We start from the raw sequence: 25,783 nt of genomic DNA, 5'->3' as shown, positions 1-25,783 counted from the left end.
CCCCACTTTCTGAGACTACGTGACCTACGTGATCCAGACTTTGCAAGGAGCAAGCTGAGTTACAGAGGGTAGAAGGAACAGGAGGTCATGTAAAATTTTAACTTTTCCTCTTCAGAAGGGCCGAAGGAAATAGGTAGCTGGAGTGGGGCACGGGGACCAGATTATCTACCATCATGGTAGCATACTCGATACCCTTTTTTAAAGCCAGAGATTTTCAACCAGCTGATCCACAGAGGAGAAGGCATTTTCAAACTGCCTGCTCAAAACGCATTTCCCTCTGCTGCTGCCCATAGGTTGGAACACATAAAAGCTTAAAAATAATGTCCTCCCCACTCCCCTATCCTCAGCCTTCCTTTTTTCAGTTTGTTTCTCCTTCAAGAGTCTCCTTCTTGTTGCCCAGGAATAAAGAGCACTGAGAAAAGACTTATCAGAAAGATCTCAAGAGATTCCCATTTCCTTTTTTCTAATCCTCACAATCTAAGGGTCTTAGGTCTCTTCAAGTGGTTAATGGTTGCAGTGGCAATTTTTTGAACAGCGTCATCTCAAAGTTGAATGTAGCACTAAGTACTGTGGAATGATTTTTGAGAGCATCTGCATGCTATGGTGCAAATTGCATGAGAGAAAAAAAAAAAAAAAGCCGTCATTTCAGACTTCTCTACAAAGCAGTTGTAAGGAGGCATCAGTTATGAGTCATCCCAGAAGCCACTTTAAAAGGTTAAGGAGCCAAAAGAAATTATTTTTAACATAATGCTAATGGAGTAAGTGTATCATCTGAGGAAAATTAGGAAAGCATTCTACTTGATGCGATGCTTGGAGTCCAGTAAGCATCCGGTTTGGCTGGGAGCTGGGATCCCCTGACTGCGGTGTGTAGTGGAGAGGTGTGTGCCCAGCTGGATTATTCCATCCTGAGGTCAAACGCTCATGCAGTCAGAGAAGGGTTTTGAAAAGGGTCTGTTAAAATTGGGCCAGGCTGTACTTTGATTTTGTATTTGTGATGAGAGGACCCGTAGCACACTGAGCCTGGTCAAAAGGTTTCCCTTTCTCTTTTCACTAATAAATGCAGGGTTAGCCTTGTTTAGATATTAGCAAGACTGATCCTGCCCTCAGCCTGATGACAGGCTTTTTCAACTGTCCAAGCAGCCCTGGGCCCCAGAGCTGGCATCTCTCTCTCTCGTGAGACTGATGACACACTGGTTGCCAGTAAAGGAGGGTGGAGGTATTCTGCCCCCTCTATTGTTTGCTCAGGGCCACAGTGGTGCCCCTGGTGACCTCCAGCCCCAACTCGCTTATTTGGGACCCTTGGGGGGCCATTTGTTCTTCACTCTTTTATGGAGACATAGAAGCCAGGGGCATGGTTTCTAAATAGAGAGGCATTAGACAAGGAATTTGCAGACTTAACACGTTCTGCTCCCTGGCGGCCGATGTGCAGGGCATATTTTTGGAGGGTCACAGAGGTCACGGTGTTCATTATGATAGTCGGTCTCAGCTGTGGAGATAAAAGGCTGCAGCTGCACCTGGGGTCTTCGGAACCATCAAGGGGCTTTTTCTCAGAGTCACCCTGAACACAGGCAGACTCAAGAGACGAGAGAATTTTGGCAATTGGTTGAGTTGAGGGATGTGCTCAAGTGTGTGTGCGTGTGTGTGTGTGTTGTTAATGAAAAACGTGTTCACCGACGCTTGTTAAAGGCAGTAAGCAGTTTTTTAGGACTGTTGAGGTAGCTATGAGGACCGCTGTCATAGGATTTTACAGTGGGGCAGAGGGATTGGGTTCAACTCTGAACACAGCATGGACAAGTGGGAACTCATAGTCAAGGAGCAAGGTGTGTGTGTGTTAGGGAGGTGCTCAGTGGATGGAAAATTACCGAGAGAAAACATCAAGGGTAAGGGAGATTCTGGGTAAACTGACCTGACTGGATTTTTACTGAAGACAAGGGTGATTAGGTATCATCTGGGGGATGGTGGAGGATGTGAAACCCAATCAGATATGGAGGGTGGTCAGATATCAAGAACGGAGGGCTCTGGTTAAACTGACTTTTTAAGCGAGATTCTTGCTAAAACTGCATTTTACAAAGAAGTACACAGATGGGTCTAGGAAAAGATTCAGGAGTCCAACTCCAGTTTGGTCAACAAAGGATCTTTATCATTGTGTATGTGTGTGCTTGTGTGTATGTGTTTGTACATATGTATATCTGTGTGTGTACATCTCTGTATATGTGTATATCTGTGTGTGTGTGTGTGTGTGTGTGTGTGTGTGTGTGTGTGTGTGTGGTAGGGGGCTGGTGGGTAAGAAATTCACAGAGAGCAGAGTCGGTAAAGCAGGTCTCTAGGGAGAGGAGCCCTAGTGACTCACCACATTTTTAGGAATAAATGATGGAAAAATGGTGGTACAATAGGAATTAAAAGAGAAACAGGGAAGAACTGATTCTAGGAAGAATTTTCAGTTGTGCCTTCAGGAAGTCTTTATAGAAGTTGCATTCACCAGTAATATCTGTTCTTCTGAATTCAAATTTCCTTCTTTCCTATGTTAATTGCCCTTCTTACCACATATCACCTTGATAATTGCTGTGCATGTACAACTCCCGCTAACTCAGTTTGAACTTCCTCAGCACAGGAGCCATGTGCTTTGTGTCACCGAGTCCTTTCTTCTCTTGTACAGACACTCAGTAAATGTTTGCAGATCAAATGAATGCATTTCAACACCTTCTTTCTGAATTTTGTTGATGTTGTTGGGAAAACTTGTAATTAGTAAAGAGTCAACATTTCAGTATTCTAAGTGGTTAATAATCATATAATTAAAATGCTAACATGATAAGTGGTAAACATCTTGAGTTTCAAAGACTTTTGATATATCCATGTCATCACTGGCTTTATAAACACATGATTTTAGTATACTATAATACTTACCTAGCCTCTGTTATAATGTTTTTGCTGGAAAAAAAGATTTCAGAATACTTGCTTCACCTGTCAAGGCTGTGATGATGAATATTTCAAAGCCCTTTAAGAAGTCAGTAGTGAAAGGCTGATGTTATCAAGTACATTTGTTTGAGATTTTACTGTTGTTATAATAGAGAAAAATATACATACACACCTATCTATAAACCCTTCCAAAACCACAGGAGAATTTCAGTATTGTCTTTAAGCACATTATTCATTCTTTTAAACGGTCTTTGTGGCAACGACAACAATGAAGCTGAAGGTACTCATAATAAGAACAGCTTCTGTAGCCCTTTATAATTTATAAAGCTCCATGTATTATCTCAGACTCAAAAGTTCAGTAGGAATGGGGACAAGCTCTTTATAACCCCGAGTTACTGTTAAAGCACAAAGAATCAAAACAAACTGCAAAGTCATTTTAATGCAAATGTATTTATTTAGCTTTATCCCCAGTGTTCTGAAATACATTTATTTGATCTTCAGAAGGCATCTGGAAATTTAGAAAAAATACAAATGAAGTATTATCAAGCATTCCATACGTTCCCGCAAGATAACGGTCCCATTACAGCCTGTTATTGTCCATTTCTTGGGCGAGCCTTCTGTTCACGACTCTGGGAAGGCAACTTGGCAGAGAGCAGTCTTGCCTTCCCCTCTTCCTTTCCTTTCCCTCTTCACCTACTTCCTGCACCCCTGCCCGAGGTCTGACTGCTGGGTGTTGGCACCCCCTGTCCTGGAAGGTCTCCGGGAGCTTCTGTGGGATGTAGCCCAGGGTGGGGGTGTGCTTACTTAGCAGACTGGTGAAGAGGGGGGCCCTCCTCGAGGCAGAGGATTCGCAAATGTCTATTATCATATAGTCAACCAACAGAAGTCATCTAAGAGGAGATGTTTCGGTGATTTTAAGGTTATTGTACATCTTCCCATGAAGATGCCTATGTGTTATTATCTTATGCTCTGACTAATCCAGAAACTGGTTCAATGGTCCCTAGATGATCCCAAATTGACTGCATTAAGGTTTAAGACCATATTACGTTTTCACATTGCATAATGAGTGTGGGCAGCAGGTGGAATCCAGAACCTTTGCTCTCCCTCATATACCTGACTTTGGTAGTTTCCATGTTTGCATTCTTTGTAGTAAAAGAAGGTCCAGCCCAGAACATTGTGGGCACGTGTGTTCCCATGCTCACCATACAGTGTTCTAATTCTGGTTTTGGAGCTCCCTTCCCGACTGGAGTATGAGCTCGTTGTGGGTAGGGTTGGCTTCTTGTTCATCTCTGTTATTCCAGAGGGAGATATCTTATATAAATAGGAAAGCAATATAGTTTACTGAATGGATAATTAAAATGAATGTGGACTCATGAAAGGATGTGTTTGGCAGAGAGTCATTTAAAATTTCATGTGCTAAGTTGCTTCAGTCATGTCTGACTCTGTGCAACTGTATGGACCGTAGCCCGCCAGGCTCCTCTGTCCATGAGGATTCTCCAGGCAAGAATACTGGAGTAGGTTGCCGTGCCCTCCTCTAGGGGATCTTCCTGACCCAGGGATCGAACCCAGGTCTCTTATGTCTCCAGATTTTGATAACTCATATTGCAATGTTAAGTCTTGTTTATTTGAATGCCATTAATCTGAAAGGTAAATATGATAAAAAGTTATAAATAAGTATTAAAACCACTCCTTTCAAGATCATAAACATATTCTAATGTTCTTTTGTGGTACTGCCAGTAGGCATTATTTACCATTAAAATTTATGTAGTACTCAAAAGAATTTTATTTTATTGAAAATGTGTTTGGTTTGTGTCTTTTTAACTTTAGAGGAATTAACCTCTGTCTGACCTTGCTGTCTGACTTAGAAAGTTTTTAATAATGGACAGTGAAATTCATCCTGTAGAGCTGAAGAACCACGAGAAGAAGAAAAAGCAGGAAAACAGTGGCTCGGTAGTTAAAAAGGGCTTCCCTGGTGGCTCAGCTGGTAAAGAATCTGCCCATAATGTGGGAAACCTGAGTTCAATCCTTGGGTTGGGAAGATCCCCTGGAGAAGGGAAAGGCTACCCAATCCAGCATTCTTGCCTGGAGAATTCCACGGTCTATATAGTCCATGGGGTCGCAAAGAGCTGGGCACAACTGAGCGGCTTTCACTCACACTCACCTGTAGACAGTCCCACCTCTGCAGTTTGCAGTTTGTCTTTGCTCTTACAGTTGTGCTTCTGACTGACCAGCTGTAAACTGGAGATTCCCACGAGCCCCTCTTTGAGCGGATGAAGTTGATAGAGCTGTTCACAGAACTCAGGGAAACAATTACTTACTAGGTTTCTTATAAAAGGGTATAGTTCAGGAAGAGCCAGGTAGGAGAGAACCACAGGCGAAGTATGGGAAGGGGCACAGAGAAGTCAGGCCCTCTCCTGGTGCCACTCCTCACATTTCCAAGTGTTCACCAACCTCAGCCCCACTGTTGAGGGGTTTTTATGGAGGGTTCAGTACGTAGGCGTGCTTGATGAAACTGATTGGTCATTGGTGACTGAACTCAATCTCCCGCCCCCCCAAACGTCAGAGGGTGCTGCTCAAATTTCCAACCCTCTAGTCCCATGACTGGTTCTCCAGGCAACCAGTCCCCATCCTTAGGTTACCTAGGAGTTTCCCAAAGACACTTTGTTAATATAAACTCAGTTGTGATGGAAAGGAGCTTGACACCCATTTCACCTTTATGACTCTTAAGCATTTCAGGATCTGAGGACAAAAGGCCAAATATAGCCAAAGATACCCCTGTGACTCTTATATATGAAATAGCACGAGTTTTAGCTCTGTGCAAGGAACAGTGAACAGTTTCTTATAATTTTGTGTTTTTTATTATAAATCACTATATCATACCATCTGCAGTCATTGTGACTTTCCACCTGCAGTCGTTTAGGGTGAGTAGTAGACAAAGGTCTGGAAATATTTTCTTTCTTTTTTTTTAATTGGGGTATTACAGTGTTGTGTTAGTTTCTGCTGTACAACGCAGTGAATCAGCTGTATGTATACATACGTGCCCTCCCTCCTGGACCTCCATCAACCCTGCCAGCCTCTCCTCTGTCTAGGTCGGAGCACCAAGCTGAGCTTCCTGTTCTATACCGCACGTTCCCACTAGCTATCTGTTTTATACATGGCTTGCACATATGTCAGTCTGGTTCCCAGTCCATCCTCCCCTTCTGTGTCCACAAGTCTGCTCACTACATCTGTGTCTCTATTCCTGTCTTCCAAATAGGTTCATCTGTACTATTTTTCTAGATCCCACATATATATGTTAATATATATTTGTTTTTCCCTTTCTGACTTATTTCACTCTATATGACAGGCTCTAGGCCTGGAAATATTTGTAACGGTTGTAGGGGAATAAATGTTTACAGTAAAACACTTGCAATTCGTATATTTCCATTAATCTGTTTGTATTTAGACTAATAATGCATGTGGACTCCAGTAAGTTCTTTCTGATACAGCTTTGTGCCTTTTCTCCCCTTTATAGACCACTGGAACGATCCAGTGAAGATGTGGATATAATCTTCACACGGCTGAAAGAAGTTAAAGCTTTTGAGAAATTTCACCCAAACCTCCTTCATCAGATTTGTTTATGTGGTTATTATGAGAATCTGGAAAAAGGAATAACATGTAAGAAATGCAACCCCAGTGGTGTGTTTTCATGTATAAGTTTGTGTTCATTTGTGGTTATGCTGTGGGGATGGATAGCAAATGGGGTGTCTTTGTGCCAGATAGTTGAGCTCAATCAAAGGTACGAGGTTGACATTTCTCTCTCCTTGTTTATTCAGTTCCATAGCATTTCCTTAACTCCTTTGTTCATAGCATGTACATGGTTCTTCCAGGGCAGCCTCCTTTTCAGATGGAGCTGGAAGGATTTATATATTCAGCAAGATCCTTGGAAGTTCTAATATATAATTATTTTCTGTAACCCAAGAAATATGGGAGCCAATAGGATATTAAATGGGCTTCCCTTGTGGCTCAGTGGTAAAGAATCCACCTGCCAATGCAGGAGACGCAGGAGTCTCAGGTTCAGTCCCTGGGTTGGGAAGACCCCCTGGAGAAGGAAATGGCAACCCCCTCCAGTACTCTTGCCTGGAGAATCCCATGGACAGAGGAGCCTGGTGTGCTATAGTCTATGGGGTCATAAAGACTCGAACACGACTTAATGACTAAACAGCAACAGCAAAAGGATAAGATAAGATAAAAGGTCTCAACTAATGATAATAGTCATTTTAAAAATTAAAGCACAGCTGGTTTACAATGGTAATGTTGTGAATTAACCTCACTGATAACATCTATTCCAGATGTGACTAAGGGGTGGGGGGAGTAAAATGATAGGTTGACAGCTGCATTTAAAAAATATACAAGTATATTCTTATTTTAGAAAGTAATGCTATTACCATCTGTTGTGATGCTTTATACTGTGGTAACAGAAAACTCCCATCCAACTGGCTTGACTATGATTCCTATAAGGAGGGAACATCAGTTATCCATGTATAAGCAGTCCTGAGGTAGGATGGCTTCAGGGCTGGTTGATTAAGTGTCTCAATGACATTATTAAGGTCTCAGGTTTCTCTCATATTTTTGTTGGTTTGTTTTTGCTGTTCATCTTGAGGTGTCGGCTTTTGTACTCAAGATTTGTCCCAAGTGGTTCTGAGGCAACTAGCTGCAGCAATTGGAGGCATTGCAAGCTGATACAAAACATTCCTGCTGAAGGACTATTTCTTATCTCTTTTCCAGAAGTCCTCCAGTAGAGTTTCTGTGTTGTTTCAATGGCCAGGATTGCATCAGGTGCCTTCTGATTAAACCAATCACTGGCACAGATTATGGGACCACGTGATTGATTTAGACCAATCATGGTTACCCCGGTGGAGCTAGGGAAGAACCTCATATGCTCTGAGTATTTGGCCTTGTGGAGGAGGGTGGGAACTTGTATATAATCCATGTTCAAGGCATGATTTCAAGTGGGGAACTAACAGGGTTTGTCACAACATCATTGTAGAAAATTTAGAAGACAAAACAAATATCTCCTACAATCCCCAAATCCAGAGATTGCTGTTTACATTTTGCGTGTGTCCTTCAAGATATTTGCCTATGTGCACACAAAGCACAGTCACACTTCTGTTTAAAAAATCATCCATACATATTGTTTTCAAACCAATATTTTTTATTCTTACTTAGTGAGAACATTATTTTTTTTAGAGATAAGACTCTGTCTTCTGTTTCTTACAGCCATTTTCAAAATAAGTCTTCTATGATATGTAATGTGAATTTGATTGGCAAGCGATAATGTCTTTGGGGGCCAAGAAGTTCATGAAAGGCAAAGCCTTACATCTAAAGTAAGTCACTTACAAAGGCTAGGAGTAGCGGAGTTACTGGCGAGGCCAGCTATAAACTCATCAATCCCCCATCTCAAGCTTGTCATTGCACCTGGTGGGATACCATTGTTGTTCCTGCCTTTCCGCAGCATGCTTTAGTCAGAGAGTTTAGAACAGCTTGTCATCATTAATTACGGCTCCCAGAAGCTTCCTCTTATGCATGAGCCCTAGCCTTGCCAGAACTCAACTGTCCCACTGAGTCGTCATGTGATTCTTCACTGAGCCACTTGACTTCTGAGGTAGGATTCTGTGAAAAGAATTTTAAAATATCAGATCATTCCATCTAGTTACTTAGCTAGAATATTTAAAAGGGTAGTTGGGTTTGCATGAGATTTTTGAACCACTGTTTCAGAATGGCTTTCCAAACTATTGGTCTTAACTAGGATGTGGGAACTAAGATTCTCACTAAATAGCTAAATGCTTTGTCTCTGAGATAACAAAAGTAAAGCAAAACTGAGTTCAGAAATTTCTGCTGAGAATCATTTCCAAAGAGTGGTTACCCCCTGATGCCTAAAAGCAGTGAGTTTATACAACAAAGTAGCAAGTGAACAATGACAATATGGTAGTTAAAGCTTTTTAAACAGATTTTATTTTTCTTAATCGGTCATTGGTTAGCTTAAAATGAGACATTCTATTCTGGAAAACATGTTGTTTTTTAATATAAGTAGATTTGTGAAATTGGAGGTGGTGATCTGGTTTTGCTGAGTCACATAGTCTTTTTAATACATACCCCATCTAGAGTAATGATTTTCCAAGTATCACAACACAATGGAGTGTCTTTAAGACAAATTACAGAGAATACCAGACAATTCTTCTTACATTCAAAGAATCTTATAACCTTTAGGGTTATCATCCCTTATTGCTACTGTGTAAATATAAAAGAGTTCTGCTTCATGGAATGTTAAATAAATAGGATATTGCTTTGTCGATAGAAGAGGGAAAGAAAATTATGGTATGCTCTGGTGGGAATAGATAAAGGAATCTCATCTAGGTCCAAGTTAGGCTCACAACAGTCAGTGAGAAATTATCAGATTACGTGGTAAAACCAACTTACATTTGGCCTGCTTACCTGCGTGTTTCTTTTCCAGTATTTCGACAAGGTGATATTGGAACCAACTGGTATGCTGTCCTGGCAGGGTCTTTGGATGTTAAAGTTTCTGAGACCAGCAGTCACCAGGTAAGATACCATATTCTTTTTATTTTCTTAAAGTAAGATTTATTATTGTTATTTTTAATGATACATTATCCCTCTGTCTTGAATGCTATCAAAATTACATTTTCAAACCCATTTCATCTTTCCCATAGTACAGAGTTCCATAAGTATGTGTTGAATTCCTTTATTAAGTTACTCAAGAAACATACATAGTGAGTGTTTTCCACGATGTAAGTATGGCGCCAGGTGTGGGAACATGAAATGCAGAAGCGCACAGGTGCGGCCCAGTTGCCTGCTGTCTGTTAGAAAAATGCAACCAAGCCCCCAGCAGTGGGAAACTGCTCTCGCGTGAGGTGAAACGTGAGCAAAGGGGAAAGAGAAGCAAGTCTTCCGAGATTCCTCCTTAGATCCTCCTGAATCTGGATTCCTGACTTTTCTCTGCCTTAGAAGTGACCCCCTTGTCAGCTTTAAACTTTCTAACTTATTTTTGGCTGCGCTGGGTCCTGGCTGCCGCGTGGGCTCTTCCCTAGCTGTGGCAAGCAGGGGCGGCTCGCTCTCGCGCTTGCAGGCTTCTCGTCGCCGCGGCTTCTCCTGTTGCGGAGCAGGGGCTCCGGGGCACGTGGGCTCAGTAGCTGCGGTCCCTGGGCTCCAGAGCGCAGGCTCAGGATCCGTGATGCATGCCATGGCCTTCATTGCTCGGTGGCCTGCGGGGTCTTTCCGGATCAGGGATGAAACTTGTGTCTACTTCATTGGCAGGCAGATTCTTTACCGCTGAGCCACCAGGGAAGCCCCTCTTATCAGCCTTTTGTGAGCTCCAGCAATGCAGGGAAAACATGGTCAAGGCAGTCTCCGGAATACCTCTCACTATTTCTCTACCTCATCTCGTTGAATGTGGAGGGCTGAGAAACATGGGCTTACTTTATCTTCATCAGTCACCTCTGAGGAGCGTGGTGTCCTAGTAGATGAAACTTATATTCCTGCTGCCTCCTCCATCATATTTGTGAGTTTGGAATGGGTCCTAGATTCTCCTTTCACATCTGCAGTGACCCTTTCACCATCATTATTCCACGGGCCTACATGTACAGAACATTCCTACGTAGAGCCAAGAACCTCTTGTCTCAAAAGGACACCCCTCTAGAGGTTGCCGTCCAGCTTCAGTATGAAAATGTTCTGAGTCTTATATTCACATGTATCAGGATTCAGATAAAAACTTAAGGAAGAGAATTGGCTAACTACAAAATTGGAAAGAAATATCAAGAAAGGTCAAGGAATTAAAGGGACAAATAATCTCCAGCCAAATACCATGTTTAAGATAGTGCTTCTAAGCCTTTTCCACATGTGGCACACTTCAACTGTGAGAAAAATCTATGGCATACTCCATTTGAGGTTTAACTTTGTAGGAATTTGTGTGTATATTGGAGTTGTGGGCAGTTACCATCTAACGAGTGGATTGTTGGTTAGTGGACATTTGGAGTTTGGAGTACAGTAGCCTGTGTTCTTCCCATTGTCATGGAGGGTTAGGGTCTCAGGCCAGTACCCAAGTCCTCCTCACCTGAGAGTATACCTTCTCAGTGCATCTGTGCATCAAAAGTTCCACGAGGAACTGCCTGGAACCTGTGCCTGCCAGCCTCGATGGTACTGTCCTCCTGCCCTCTCTTGCAGGGCCAGTTCCCTCTTGAATTTCAGAGCAGCCTAAAGGGTTTTGATTCTTATAAGTTGCCTCAGTTTTCCAGTGGGACTGAGAACAGCTAGCAGTTCTTGGATATTTGTTATGTGCTAGGCAGTGTTCTTGGAGAAGGCACTGGCAACCCACTCCAGTACTCTTGCCTGGAAAATCCCATGGACAGAGGAGCCTGGTGGGCTGCAGTCCTTGGGGTCGCTAAGAGTTGGACACAACTGAGCGACTTCCTTTTCACTTTAAACTTTCATGCATTGGAGAAGGAAATGGCAACCCACTCCAGTGTTCTTGCCTGGAGAATCCCAGGGATGGAGGAGCCTGGTGGGCTGCAGTCTGTGGGTTGCTAAGAGTCAGACACGACTGAGCAACTTCACTTTCTCTTTTCACTTTCATGCATTGGAGAAGGAAATGGTAACCCACTCCAGTGTTCTTGCCTGGAGAATCCCAGGGATGGGGGAGCCTGGTGGGCTGCTGTCTTTGGGGTCGCACAGAGTTGGACACGACTGAAGCGACTTAGCAGCAGCAGCAGCAGCAGGCAATGTTCTTAGCATGTAACTGTATTTGCTCCTTTAACCTTGTGAGGTGGGTCACATTACTGTTTCATTTTACAGATGAGGAAACCAAGTCTTTGACTGGTGAACTAACTAGTTTCAACTAACATATCTAGAAATTAGGGACCAAGATGAATAAGCAGTGAGGCACTTGAACATATGCTCTTAGCCAGCACTCTGTACTGTTTGACTCAGAAGAAATATGATGAAGCAGTTCCCTCTCTCTTGGCTGTTTCTCATCCTTTCAGATCTTCTCACGCCCTGTATCTCCGCATACCTTCTGCCTGCAGACTGCTGTCCAGGTGGGTCCCCTCCAGACCTTTGTGCTCAGAGTGGCTTCTGATGCTAACCTTCACCTGCTCTTACCTGCATGGATGTGCGGAGGGGACAGGGCCTAGAAAAGGATGATCTTCCTTCCTCCTCTGGCTGGTTCTTAATGAGTGATGATGGTGACGCAGAAAAGCTGAATAAAGAAAGGTGAGGGAAGAGGAAAAGGAAGGAAGATGAAAGTTAGGAAGGAGAAAGGTAAGAAGGGAAGCAAAGCAGGGAAGAGAGATGAGGCAGGAAGAATTTGGAAGGCAGAGGAAGTGTTCTTAAGGGAAATAAAGATCACCAGCAGCGATGTGCTGACACCTCAGAGGCTAAGCTGGCATGAGATTTTGATGGTATTAAAATAGTATTTGGCCAGGGGCTGCCTGAGTATTGCCCTTGACCAGTTATCTCTCAGTGTGGGGTGCTTGCCAAGAATAGCTGAGCAACAGCTATGGATTTAAAAACATTTTTTGGTAAACTTTAACTTTAGATTCTAGCTATGGCTTTGACCTCAGCTCCAGTGAAGAGAACTTTCCTAATTTGGGCTCTGTTGTTGTTTGGTCACTAAGTTTTGTCCAACTCTTTGTGAGCCCGGGGACTGCAGCACATCAGGTTTCCTTGTTCTTCATTATCTCCCAGAGTTCGCGCAAACTCACGTCCATTGAGTTGGTGATGCTACCTAATTATCTCATCCTCTGTCGCCCTCTTCTCCTTTTGCCTTCCATTTTTCCCAGCATCAGGGTCTTTTCCAGTGAGTTGGCTCTTCGCATCAGTTGGGCAAAGAATTGGAGCTTCAGCTTCAGCATCAGTCTTTCCAATGAATATTCAGGGTTGATTTCCTTTAGAACTGACTGGTTTGATCCCAGTTTGATCTGTAGTCCAAGGGACTCTTAAGAATCTTCTCTAGCACCACAATTCGGTAGCATCAGTTCTTTGGCATTCAGCCTTCTTTATGGTCCAACTCTCATATCTGTACATGCCTACTGAAAAAAAAAAAAACATGGCTTTGACTACACAACCCTTTGTCAGTGAAGTGATATCTTTGCTTTTTAATATGCTGTCTAAGGTTTGTCATAGATTTTCTTCTAAGGAGCAATAGTCTTTTAATTTTGTGGTTTCAATCACTGTCTGCAGTGATTTTGGAGCCCAAGAAAATAAAATCTGTCACTGGTTCCACTTTTTTCTCTTCTATTTGGCATGAAGCTGGGCTTAGTCTTCTCATATTCTCATATAACCTTTATACCAAAGCTGGCTTTTTGCTTCTTCTTCTGTGTCCTTCACAGAATCCAACCACAGTCCCAGCCAGAGTTTTCTGAATTGATTTGTAGAGTCCCTAAGAAATAAGGGAGAGAAGACTTATTGACCTCTATAGCCTCCAACCCTCTGGAGAAATAGACAGGGGACCCAGCCATCCAGCCAGCTCTGATGGAGAAGATAGAATTCCAACCACACAAGAGGAAGGAGCTAAGGAGAATGAGTGAGATGGCTGACACTTCTCTCATGGCAAGTGACTCAAAAGAGAGAAACAAAAAGGTCATTGCTGTCTGCTCTGGCCTTGTAATGGACTCTGGGTCTCTTCCCAGTAGTCATGCGGCCAAATCAAGGCAGTGGGTTAGCCAATCAGAGTGGTACCCTGTATAAGTCAGGGTTCTCCAGGTAACCAGTATCAACAGGTGATAGACAGATATATAGATAGCAGACATGTCCTTTAAAAAATGGGCTAATGTGATTGTGGGCACTGCCAAGTTGGAAATCCTGAGGGCAAGCTGGCAGGCTGAAATTCAGGTGAAAGCAGATGATGCAGACTTTACAGATATTAATCTTGAAGCTGGAAATTCAGAGAGAATTTCTATGTCACATTCTGGAAGCAGAATTCCATCTTTGGGAAACCGCAAGGGAGACATTGGCTTTTAAGACCTTCAACTGATTGGGTGAGGCCCACTCATGTGATGGAGGGTAATCTGTTTTAAAGTGCTGCTTGTAAGTGTTAATCACACCTAAAAAATGCTTTTACCTCAGAATCTAGGCTATTTGACTAAACAACTGGCTACCATAGTCTAGCTAAGTTGACACATAAAATTAATTATCATATGCCCCTATCATGGGGGGCAAAATGGGTTTGGGCAGTGGGCCATGGAAGGGGAAGCCAGGGAAGACCTGGAATTCCCGGAGACCAGCACCAGCACTGCCCATGCCTGCCGTGGACCCTGGCACATGCCTTCATGCATCACACTGTGCTGGGGTCCCCTGGGCATTCGTTGACTTCATCTTTTATGTCCTGTTTTACAGGAGCTTGAAAACAAGGCTCAGTGACCTTAGGTATAACATTCCCAGGGCCACACAAATGTACATGGCTAAATTAAGATTTGAATTTCTGCCAGACACACTCCCAATTTCACGTTCTTCTTACTTCTCATATACAAATAAAAGGTGGATGGGGGCCGAAAAAGAAAAAGAAGAAAAATTTAAAGAGACTAAGATAGAATTAAGTAAAGAGACGTGGAGTTAACAGCAAAGACTCAAATCTTTAAAAATGGGTACAGCAGCGTTTCTTGCTAGCCTGCCCTCCACTTACTTGCCTCAAGTCTCACCCTGCCCTGCATGCCTCCCTTCTCATCTGAGAGTTTGGAGTCAGAGGAGATGGTGGAGATAAACTTCCAGACTTAACCTCTGAGTTTCGGCTCTCAGTGGGGTTTTATCTGAGCCAGAATGGTGAGATGAGGGCCGGAATGGCTAATGGTAGCAGAGCGCTCACTATGAGCGGCTTTATGCAAAGCACTTTACAAGCTTTATTTCACTGGCTACACCCTACATTGCCCTCCCCTATTCAGTGCTATGATTAGTCTCATTTCACAGATGCTCAATAACTTGCCCCAGGGCACACAGCCATTCAGTTTAGTTCAGTTGCTCAGTCGTGTCTGACTCTCTGCGACCCCATGGACTGCAGCACGCCAGGCTTCCCTATTCATTACCAACTCCCAGAACATGCTCAAACTCACGTCCATCGAGTCGATGATGCCATCCAACCATCTCATCCTCTGTCGTCCCCTTCTCCTCCTGCCATCACTTTTTCCCAGCATCAGAGTCTTTTCCTATGAGTCCATAGGAAAGAATTTCAGTTTCAGCATCAGTCCTCCCAGTGAATATTCAGGACTGATTTCCTTTAGGATGGACTGGTTGGATCTCCTTGCAGTCCAAGGGACTCTCAAGAGTCTTCTCTAACACCACAGTTCAAAAGCATCAGTTCTTTAGCACTCAGCTTTATAGTCCAACTCTCATGACTACTGGAAAAGCCATAGCTTTGACTATATTGACCTTTGTTGGCAAAGTAATGTTCCTCCTTTTAAATATGCTGTCTAGGTTTGTCATAGCTTTTCTTCCATTGGGTTGTTGTGAATCTAGGACTCAAGTTCTTGACCACTGTGCTTGTACAGGTGCCATCCAGAGGATGTGAGAGGGAAGGGACGGAGTGAGGGCTGAGCCATTTAGGAATGATGTGGGGAGGAGCAGCTTTTCCCCTGGAGCTCATGCAGCCACCATCCTGCATTTCGGATTCCAGCTCAGAGCTCCATGCCTCACCTCCAAGTCCCTCCTTTCAAGTGTTTGCACTCCCGCCCCTCTCTGCCGCCCGCCAAGGCCTACTGTTGGGGAACACCTGCTTTAGACCCGAAGACAAACAGTGAAATGAACATGGCCCATCCCTTTAAAGGGTTTCTAAGTTGGAAGGTGGGATGATCAGGGGTGATCAGGGAGGGAGATTTAGGTGTGGTATATACAAAGTAGAGGTGAAACGGGTATAATTGGTGTTGATGGGTTGGGGGGGTGGGATTGAGAGAAAGGGAGGAGCCTGACTTGGATGAAGAGGCGGGTGGTGATGCCACTGATTGAAATAAGGAACACAGAAGGAAGAAAACCCTTCACAGATTCTGGTACAGTATTTTCATATTATACATTTGTTAGGTATTATTGATTGAATTTTTCTGAAAGAAATCACCCTTTTTCTTCTACATGATACGAAGATATAACTTTCAAGAACACACGGAGCAGAAATATATTATCTTTGGCTCATAAATTTATATTACCTTCCTGCCTGTCTCAGTATATTACTTTTTCTCCCTTCCCATCACCCTTTATATTAAACTTTTCTGCTCTCTAGGGTAAGAAAACATACTTCTCGCTCTCCATATGATTGGTTTGACAGATCCTCCTTGAATTTTTTGGACCCCACATGGAGGGTCATACTTACTTCTCATTGGCGATACCCTCTGAGCAGAGTAGTATTAACTGTCATCCTTTCCAAAGCATTTCACTTGCCCTCTTTCATTTGAGCTGCCCTGTTAGGTTAACCCAGCTGTGCTGCATCTTGCTGAGACACAGGTGAGTGAGTTGCCTACCCAGGATGACACAGTAGTAACCCATAGCGCTGGAAATCACCTGACTTCCTTGCCCAATCCAGTGCTCTGCTGGTACCTCACTTAACATTAATCACACATGCAGTGCGTCCGGCTACTTGGGTGTAGGGGAGGGGTTACAGATACAAAGGGCGCATGCTCCCGGATACTGCCAGGATGCGTGGTGGTCACAGGGTGGTGGATCTTTCTCCACCTCCTTGGATCACACTGATGGCCAGCATTATAACAAAGAAAGCCACTGATTCCTCATTTGGGAGAAGGATGAAAACACAAACGTTTGGTGGGTAGTAAGGTGAACTTACAAGTAAAGTAAGGCCCTTTCCTTGCAGGGGAGGGGAGAGGGGAAAAGCTACTGGGCTCACCTCCCAGTTTTGCTTGGGGTCAGCCCAGCAAAATACTTGCCAGTCAGTTTCGAAACACTCTCTGCCAGCTGGGGAGGCGGGACCTTGTCTACTGACCGTAGCCTCACCCTGTGGGTCTGCTCCTTGCTCGGGACCGGCAGATGAGGGTACAGAATCCTGCTGAGAACTGGTTGGAACCAGCTTCTCTGCTCTCATGCAGTAAGGCCAATGCTCAATTCTGCTTCCTTGCCTTCTCCCAGTCCAAGGCCTCAAGCGTGGACTGGAGGGGAGAAACCCAAAGCTCTGGATATGGAGAGGGATGTGGCCCTACCTCCCTGAGACCCTCCCTGAGGAACTGGTCTCATGGTGCTTTCATCTCTTGTGTTACAGCCGTGAAGCTGTGTGCGGGTAAGAACTTTGGGAAATACATGGATTATCCTGTTCCTATAACTATGGTGAACTTTTTAGAGTCTACCATCCTTGGAAATGCCTTCCTATCAACTATATCAATTGATATCAATTATATTGACTCCACTGCTCCATAAAACAAAACATACCTTGGAAGTACTTCTACCTCGTGTCCCTGAGCGGTTGTGGGAGGCATCTCTCCCAGCTTCACAGACATTCTCCTGCCTAATCACTCTCTTACCCCACGAAACTGAGAACGCCTAGCAAGGGGCCCTGCCCGCAGACCTCTTCCCCATCCCAGACCAGAGTGTTGCAACTTGGCTCATGTAGATTTCTACTCGGCGTCCCAGATTCTGTCAAGGATGAACCCTTCAGTTCCCAGCAAGACCTGCCCCCGCTCTTGGTCTCTTACCTAAGTCTAAGCAGGACCTGCGGGCCTTCGGATATCCACAGCTGAACTCGTGTGCTCAACAGCCTGCCTGTCTCCAGTGCCTATTTAACTTAATGGGCTAAAAGCCAGAGATTTACATTCCTATTAGAATGAATAATACTGTGGGTGGACTTTTCCTCATTAATATTTAGGTAGATTTCAGGTTAGTAGTGAGCATTAGAACAGGTTATAAACAAATATTAAGCTTTAAAACAATGGTTTTATAAAGCTCATTATCTCAGACAATATCCACTTTGTGTGAGTGGGAGAGAAGAGACAAGGTCCTGCTTTTTTCTGCAGATTTTGTGAGTGGTATGGTAACTATTTTAATCTTGCTTTGGTAACTATTTAAAATCTAAACATAAAGAAGGGTAAACTAATCTTTACACCAAAAAAGTATAACCTTTCCCCAGTCACATGAAAGGATTTCTGATGGCTGCAGGGCAAATAGAAGTATATACTGCAAAATAAGGAATAGGATGGCTTAGTAATTCATTAAAACTCCTATCTATGTTTCTGTAGCAGATGTTTATTTAAAATGTTAATATTTACCTAATGCAATGCACAATCATGTAAATCAGTCTTCTTTTGAAATTCTCAGAGCCACTTAATTACTATGTGATCACAAACAAGTTCGAGTATGTATAAATTGGAGATACTAGTTCCTACCTTAAATAAGTTAATGCGTATAAAGCACTGAGTATGAAGCTTGACCAAGAGCAGGGGTTCCGTGATTTTTTCTTACTATTTTTAAGGAAAAGGTGATTGGCTAAAGTGGAATGCTGCAGGTTGCTATGTTGCCATTTTACCACAGGAGGGCAGTGCTAGAATAGAAAAAGCAGGAAATGCGCATTGTGTTGGAAAGAGCAAGAAGTTTAACAGTGTTCAGCCATTTCATGGGATCAGAGAATGGCGCTGTGTTTTCCACTGGTCATCACTTTATTTGCCCTCTCCTCCATCTGTAAAGTTCTGTGGCAAGTTTTGGAAAATGACCTCTTACTGATTTCCCCCGCAAAGTAAAATGTGGGTTTTTTTTTGTTTGTTTTTTAAAACCCTCTTGTCTTAAAGAAGTTTTTAAGTGTTGCATATTTGTAAAAGGAGGACAGGCATGTTTCTCTGTCATGTTGCTTTATCTTTCCCCTTCTTTCTGTTTTTGCCTGGTTCCTTGAGGCATCCTCATTTTGATCCATTATTTTCAGACATCGCTATCATTAGGAAACATTCTCTGAACCCATGTCTCAAGCCAGTAAACCTGAAAGGTGCCTTGTCCACAGTGGTTGCTTGCAATCTTAATATTTGTCTATGCTCAGGTCACTCTCTTTGTTGGGACCTGATTAGAGTTTGTTTAGCATCCAGCATGGGACCTCTGCATACTGGGCTGAGTTTTGTTGCCGTGTAATTCTTGGTGTAGGCAGAGGCAAGAGAGCCATGGTGCAAGACAGACTGGCTGCCCCCTGGGACGAGGCTGGCCTCCCTGACTCAGTTATCAGGTACTAATACTGGGCCGGTCTCATCGATTCCTGCAGCCAGCTTGCCTGATCTTGTTCAGCTGTGTCTAATGCTGATTCCAGGGAAGAACTTGTCTTTGCTGTTTGTCAGGAAGAAAAGCACATTTGTCTTAGAAGTATTTTGCCTTCCTGCTTGGTAGCAAATCCTTTAGACTCCACGTACACCCTAATGTCTTGACAAATTCAGAGATTAGTTTCCATTAAATTTTTATTTTATTTAAATTTTCATATCATTTTTTCCTTTATTTAAAATATTATAACCAATTAACATACTAAGATAACATTGTTTACATTCCAGTGGTGCATGTTTAATGACTAGGGCATGAATGATTAAAAACCGCAAAAATTATCTCAGCATTCCCTGCAAAGTGCCCCTTGGTTTTGTCTAGAGGAGGGGAGAGGAGAGGGAATGGAACACAGGGAAGGGAGAGGAATGAAGAAGGAATGGCATCATACAGGGAGAAAAGCAAATGTCAATGATCATACTTAGGTTTCCGGTTTCAAAACCTGCTGAGCAGGATAAACTAAGAGAAAATAGATGTCACAGTTTCTAAAAGGACTTGGAGCACTCCTTACATTCAAGATTAAATTCAAGCTCGTGGAACAAAGCCAGCACAACAAAACTTAATAGCAAGTATTGCCTATAGGTCTAACATATGTAAAAGTATTTGCTTTGTAAAAATTTATTTCAGAGTCTACAAACTTTAAGGACCAGTTTGTTCCTTGGTATGAACCCAACAAGTATCCAAAGCAATAAATATGTGGTAAGACAATTAACTCTTCTTGAGCCATTAATAAGGAATTGGGTTACATACACAAAATAAAATGGGCTTCCTAGGGGGCTCAGTGGTAAAGAAATCGCCTGCTGATGTAGGAGACTTGGTTCAAGCCTGCATTGGTAAGATCCCCTGGAGGAGGAGATGGCAATCCACACCAGCATTCTCGCCTGGAAAATTTCATGGACAGAAGAACCTGGTGAGCTACAGTGCATGGGTTTGCAGAGAGTCAGACACAACTGAGTACCTGAGCATGTATGCAATGCATACGTAATAAAATAACTGATACTCCTTAAAATTATAGGAGAGTCAAAAATCGATGTACTTACCACAGAAAATTCTTCTATTTTATTTTAAATTTCATCAGAATGTCTAACTTGTGTAAATTGAATTTCTGTGGCTGCTTATAAATATCATTTGCAAGGTCCATGTGTATTAGCTTGAGTTCCAGTGACACATAACCATGGCGTTTCTTAACACCATTCCTATCTTCATACTGTAGCTATGTAGCTATGTTTGTAATGAAACAAACAAAATGTCTCATACGAAAATGCTTACTCTAAGAAAACCTAGTATACCATCGTCCAGACATAAAGCAGATAAATACAGGGGTGATTAGTTGCAATACAAAAGGATTCTCTGATTTACAGCAGGATTCGTCAGAAGGGTTCCTTTGAATACATGCTCCCCCAGAGAGCTGAAGTGTTTTGCAGATCATTCAAACCACTTGACATCCAGACTGGGGATAGAGAAACTTGGAATTTAAGCGTTGAAAAAGCCATCATTAATTGGAGATTAACACAAAATGAATAAGAGATTCTCTGTTACTTCAGTAGTAGAAAAACATAACTTGCTTTTTAGAAATGGAGATAGACATATGTATATACATGTATAGGTTAAGTCAGAAATAATATTTTCCTTTATTATTATTATTTTTTTTGTGGAGCACCTGTGTGCCAGGAACCATGTAGTACTATCTATTGTGTATATTGAATTCTACTAATAATCTTGTGAGAGAGATTGCATCATTTCGCAAATGAAAATACTGAGGCTCCTGGGAGCATTCTGCCGGAAGCCCGGGACCAGTAACTGACAGAAGTGAGTTTTGAATCTAGGCCTGCAAGGCGCCCCGTCTTCTCCCTCTGCTGCCTCCAAGGGATTCCTACCCTCACTCTGCCCAGCCCTTCCTATGCCTGATGCTCCCTGCCTTCCCCCCGGGCCAGATTGTTGACATCTTTGGTAACTCACCTCACACCAACTTTTATGAGTGAAGATAGCCAGACCCCACCTATTCTGCTAAAACTCATGCTGCTGCTAAGTCGCTTCAGTCGTGTCCGACTCTGTGCGACCCTATGGACTGCAGGCTCCTCTGTCCACGGGATTCTCTAGGAAAGAACACTGGAGTGGGTTGTGATTTCCCTCTCCGGCTGAAACACATTACAGTCCAAGACACTGCTCGTGACTTCAGTTGGTGCCTTGCTGGGCTGGAGTAGGTAGAACCTCCTCTTCTATGTGACGGTGGGCGCCATCTAGAGGCGTGTGCAGGCAGTGCTGGTCAGGAGGTTGGAAGCCCGCGATTGAAGCAGCACAGCCCCCAGGTCAGCATGGTGAAGGATAGAGGCAGGCATAACATGATGGTAGGGCTGGGTGCTGGACAGCGAGGCAGGAAACAGGCTCCGTGATGGAGGTGGGTGGCCAGGCAGGCTGACGAACAGGCCGGGTGTCGGAAGGATGCCAGGCAGGGCTGTCAGAACAAGGCAGTCTGCCACTTTGAGAAGAATTAGGATACCAGGTGGGCTGTCAGGACAGATGCAGAAAGACAGAAACCCAGTTTCTCCAGCTGAAACAGGAACTCCGTTAGAATGGGGCACGCGATGATCAGAGTGGGAAAAGCAGTAACGCAGACACGCTTCTCAGTTTCTGGCTTTGATTGCTTCCGTTTCTCCTGATGAGGAAGAGAAGAGCTGAATGGGTTGTATCCTATAGGAGAGGGTCAAGTGAGCCCCAGTATTGGGGCCAGAAGGTGAGAGGGGAGCAATGCCAAATGTTCTGTATTTTCCTGGTGATTTGGAATGATTAGGTAGTCAATAAATCTATCAATTGGCTGGTTGAAAAAAGAACCTGTATGGCTAAAATTAATACTTAATCAAAATTAATTTTCCTATTGAGCCTTGGAAAGAGGTTCTTTTTTTATTTTTAATTGATTGCTTTACAGTATTGTGAAGTATTTAATACTATCATCAGTAAGAATCGCTTTATTCAGCATTTCTTTTGAATCAGCCATGGTGCAGAGCACTGAACTTATCTCCTTTAACTGTTATGAAGAATTAAGGAGACATCATAGTCAAGACGCCTGGCGCGGCGCATGGGGCATAGTGCTCCAGCCACACACGTGGAGATCCACATGCATGCAGGATGCACGGGAGATAGCACTGTTCAGGGTGAGCGGGTCATTAAGTGTTCAGAAGGTAGGAGAAGGACTGATCAGCTGGACTGACAGATGAGAGTGAGCCAGGTCAGATTGGAGGAAGAAACCAAGTATCATCTCAGTATCATGCCACAGTTAATTCTTTTTCTGAGAGCCCATCACCACTAGTTACATAGTAGGACTGGGCTCAGAGACCCTGTGTCCTCTACGGGAAACACAATGAGGTCTTCCCAGGTGACGCCCAAGGGATATTGCTCTTCGGGTGTGTCTGATGTGAAGTAGTCAGTGATAAGCTGGCCTCTGCTGCTCTTACAGAATCTCTTTGGGCATGCAGGTTTGGCCCAGTACCTCTCCAGAAGTCTCAGTGTACCTTGGGACTCACAGCTCAAGACTGGTTTAGCTAATCCAACCTCATGTTTATCCAGAAGCCAATCTGGAGACAAGGATCTGGCTGCAGTGGTTTTTATGGAGGACACCCCAGGAAGTGTTGTAAGGAAGTAGGAGAATTGAGACAAGGAATGAGGAATGCCAATAAAAATGTGTAGATGAGTTCAGCTGTGGGCAGCTGGGCTCACTCCTTCCAGGAGCCGTCTAACAAATTGTGTCGGGTAGAAGCTGGGGTATTTAGCTTCCTACTGTCATGCCTCTTTGGAAGATGCACCTGACAAGCTTTAACTGTCCAGCACTCTGCCCTGAAGCAGAGCAATGCAGATGAAAAGGGAGACTGCAAGTATGTGTGGGAATTGTCCAGAAACCAAAGGTTGCTTCTGAGGGTAGGGCTAGCGTGGGAGAAATGGGTGGGGAGGCTCTGGCAGGACTCCAGCAGCATCTGCTAAACCCACCTTCATCCTTGAAAACACTCCAGTTTTAAAATCTTCATTTCATGTTTGAAAATCCTCAAAATAAATTGCCATCTTAATATAAAATGGGACATTTCTTCACTGTTGATGTTTCACAGTTTGTGCTGATTGCTTTCTTCACTCTCTGTCTCTGTAAATATTTCCTTTCGGTAACCTTTATGAACATTAATTTGCAAATGAGCAGAAAATAAAAGTCTGAACAGTCCCTATTTAATAATAAGTAGAGAGACATGAACAGATCTCCCGTGGATGTGTGAGTTTAAAGGAATGATAGCATTGCATTCAGAAGTGGACACTTGCAGCTGCAGGCAAAGGCACGCATTTAGCTTCTCTACAGGATTTCAGGCTTGGAACTCTGACCTCCAGGGATCTGGTGAGCTGGGAGAGTGGACCAAAATAAGAGTGTGTTTGCCTTGCTGACTCACATTCACATGGCTCTCATCTATCCTGCCTTTGAGTATACATACTGAGCAATGCATATCGATTCTGCTGCATTGAGAACATTGGAATGAGAGAACATTGGAATGTAAATGTCTTTATTTGATAATTATTTTCTAAGCACTTTGCAGGTCCTTGCCTGGAATTCAGATGTAAACAAGGCCCTACCCTCAGGGACTGCAGAGACAGTGATTCATCTTTAGGGTGAAAATGTTCTCAGGACTTCTTCCCTGTGCCCAGTTATCCCAGTGCCCAATCCACACTTCCCCAGTCCATTCAGATTTCTAAGTAAATTTGTCCTGAACATACTTAGTCTGCTGAGAGTCGAGTTTGAATTTGCAAGTCACACTTGTTTCAGGTGAGGTTTTACAGTCCTACTTTCAAGACCGTATCTTGTATTTGTGACTCCCTGTCCTTACATTTGAGAGGATGGAGTATGAAGGAGGAGATGAAGGCAGGTGGGCTCCCACACTCAGCCCTGGTGGGAGAGCCTGGGATACTGGGAATGAGCAAAGGTACTGGATGGAATGAGGGGGGCCGGTGCCCCTCTGTGCAGAGGTCCTGACGCACAAGGCTTTGCTGAGGAGAGCACTGGGCTACACTAACATGACTAGACGTTCTTATGTTTAGGAGGAGGCAGGGGTCATGTTAAACTCTCTGGGGAAGACCAAGAATACTTTCAGTCTTTTGTCTTTCTTACAAGAGCTGCTCGCTAGCAAGAAGATGGACTCACGTGACTGATTTTCACAATTGGACTTTCAAAGCCTGTGTCTTTGTATATGTTTTGGTGATGTGTGTCAGGGATAGGAGGTGAGAAATGGAGGAAACAACTTGGTCTGTAAAAATCTATAACTGGCTCATAAATAACAGATTTTCAGAGTTCTTTTGCATTATACTTTGTAGATAATCATAGATAATTAAGCTACATGGGTAGTGGCAGGAGTAATAGGTATGGTTCATCCCTGACAGGTTTTAAAATAGATATTTACACTGGAGAGTATAAACTAGGCTAAAAGAGTTCTTTCTGAAGGATTCAGATGATTTTTTAAAAATGAAGTAGGCTGGTGGGATCTTCGAGCAAACCTGATAATCTAGAGAATTTGTGAAAGTCTGTGATTTATCATAATCCATCCTGTGTTTTTACCAGAATTTGAAAATTACTCAGAAGTATCTGACTTGCTGACTTACTAGAGCTTTCCTGGTAGCTCAGAGGTTAAAGCATCTGCCTGCAATGCGGGAGACCCGGGTTCGATCCCTGGGTTGGAAAGATCCCCTGGAGAAGGAAATGGCAACCCACTCCACTATTCTCGCCTGGAAAATCCCATGGACCAAGGAGCCTGGTAGGCTACAGTCCACGGGGTCGCAAAGAGTCAGACACGACTAAGCGACTTCACTTTTACTTTCATCTGACTTGCTGGGTATTAATATTTCAGTCCTGGGGATATTTTTCTGACTGAGTTTGTTTGTAGCTGTCTTTCTGGAAAATTTGTTAGCAGGCCATTTTGGTTTCCCCTTGATCTCTCATTCTCTTCTGAGGTATTATTGATTTTATTTTCCTGAACACAATTTTATACGGTAATATCTGTGCAGAAGCAATTTGCTATGGTTCAAGGAACTGGATTCATAGGGGCATTTGTCCTACTAATATGATTATAAGGTCACTAACTTGATCTTAATAACATTTTCCTGTTATCATGTATTAGATGCATGAAAGGAAACCTGTGCCTTGTAGCTCAGGATTTCCTAGATGTATGTACCTTAGTCGATAATTCCTTGCAAAATGAATAACCAGGTGATTTGCCTTGCTTGAGGCGAGTTAGGATTAAACCCAAGTATTATCACATATGGTGCATGCAGAGAGGAAACTGCTTGTTTAGCACACCTTTAACTTTTAAATCATTGATTCAGAACATTTTATAAAGCTTCCTGCACTGTACTTCACTGGATGCTGTTTTTACTGTGTTGTGGCTGCGGGAGGCAGCATAATACAAAAAGCTTGGAATCTGTAGTCGGACAGGCACAACTAGAATCTGGCCGTGCACTATTTGCTATCTGTGTACTAGGGCCTCAGGAGAAGGCAATGGCAGCCCACTCCAGTACTCTCGCCTGGAAAATCCCATGGACAGAGGAGCCTGGTAGGCTGCAGTCTGTGGGGTCGCTACGAGTC

At 43.4% G+C, this 25,783-nt stretch overlaps 1 protein-coding gene across 4 annotated transcripts in view; it reads left to right on the top strand.

The window, feature by feature from the left end:
* Positions 1–25,783, top strand: part of RAPGEF4 (Rap guanine nucleotide exchange factor 4) — a 328,719-nt gene that overhangs the window by 53,119 nt on the left and 249,817 nt on the right. For all 4 annotated transcript variants that reach the window (XM_027964849.3, XM_060411105.1, XM_027964848.3 and 1 more), the window contains exons 2-3: positions 6,431–6,573; positions 9,410–9,498. In XM_027964849.3, the coding sequence (XP_027820650.1) occupies positions 6,431–6,573; positions 9,410–9,498 (232 nt within the window). The remainder of the gene's footprint in view (positions 1–6,430; positions 6,574–9,409; positions 9,499–25,783) is intronic.

Source organism: Ovis aries, chromosome 2 (genome assembly GCF_016772045.2).
Source record: "Ovis aries strain OAR_USU_Benz2616 breed Rambouillet chromosome 2, ARS-UI_Ramb_v3.0, whole genome shotgun sequence".
Classification (NCBI taxonomy): Eukaryota; Metazoa; Chordata; class Mammalia; order Artiodactyla; family Bovidae; genus Ovis; species Ovis aries.
This window is presented reverse-complemented; position numbering and strand designations above follow the sequence as displayed.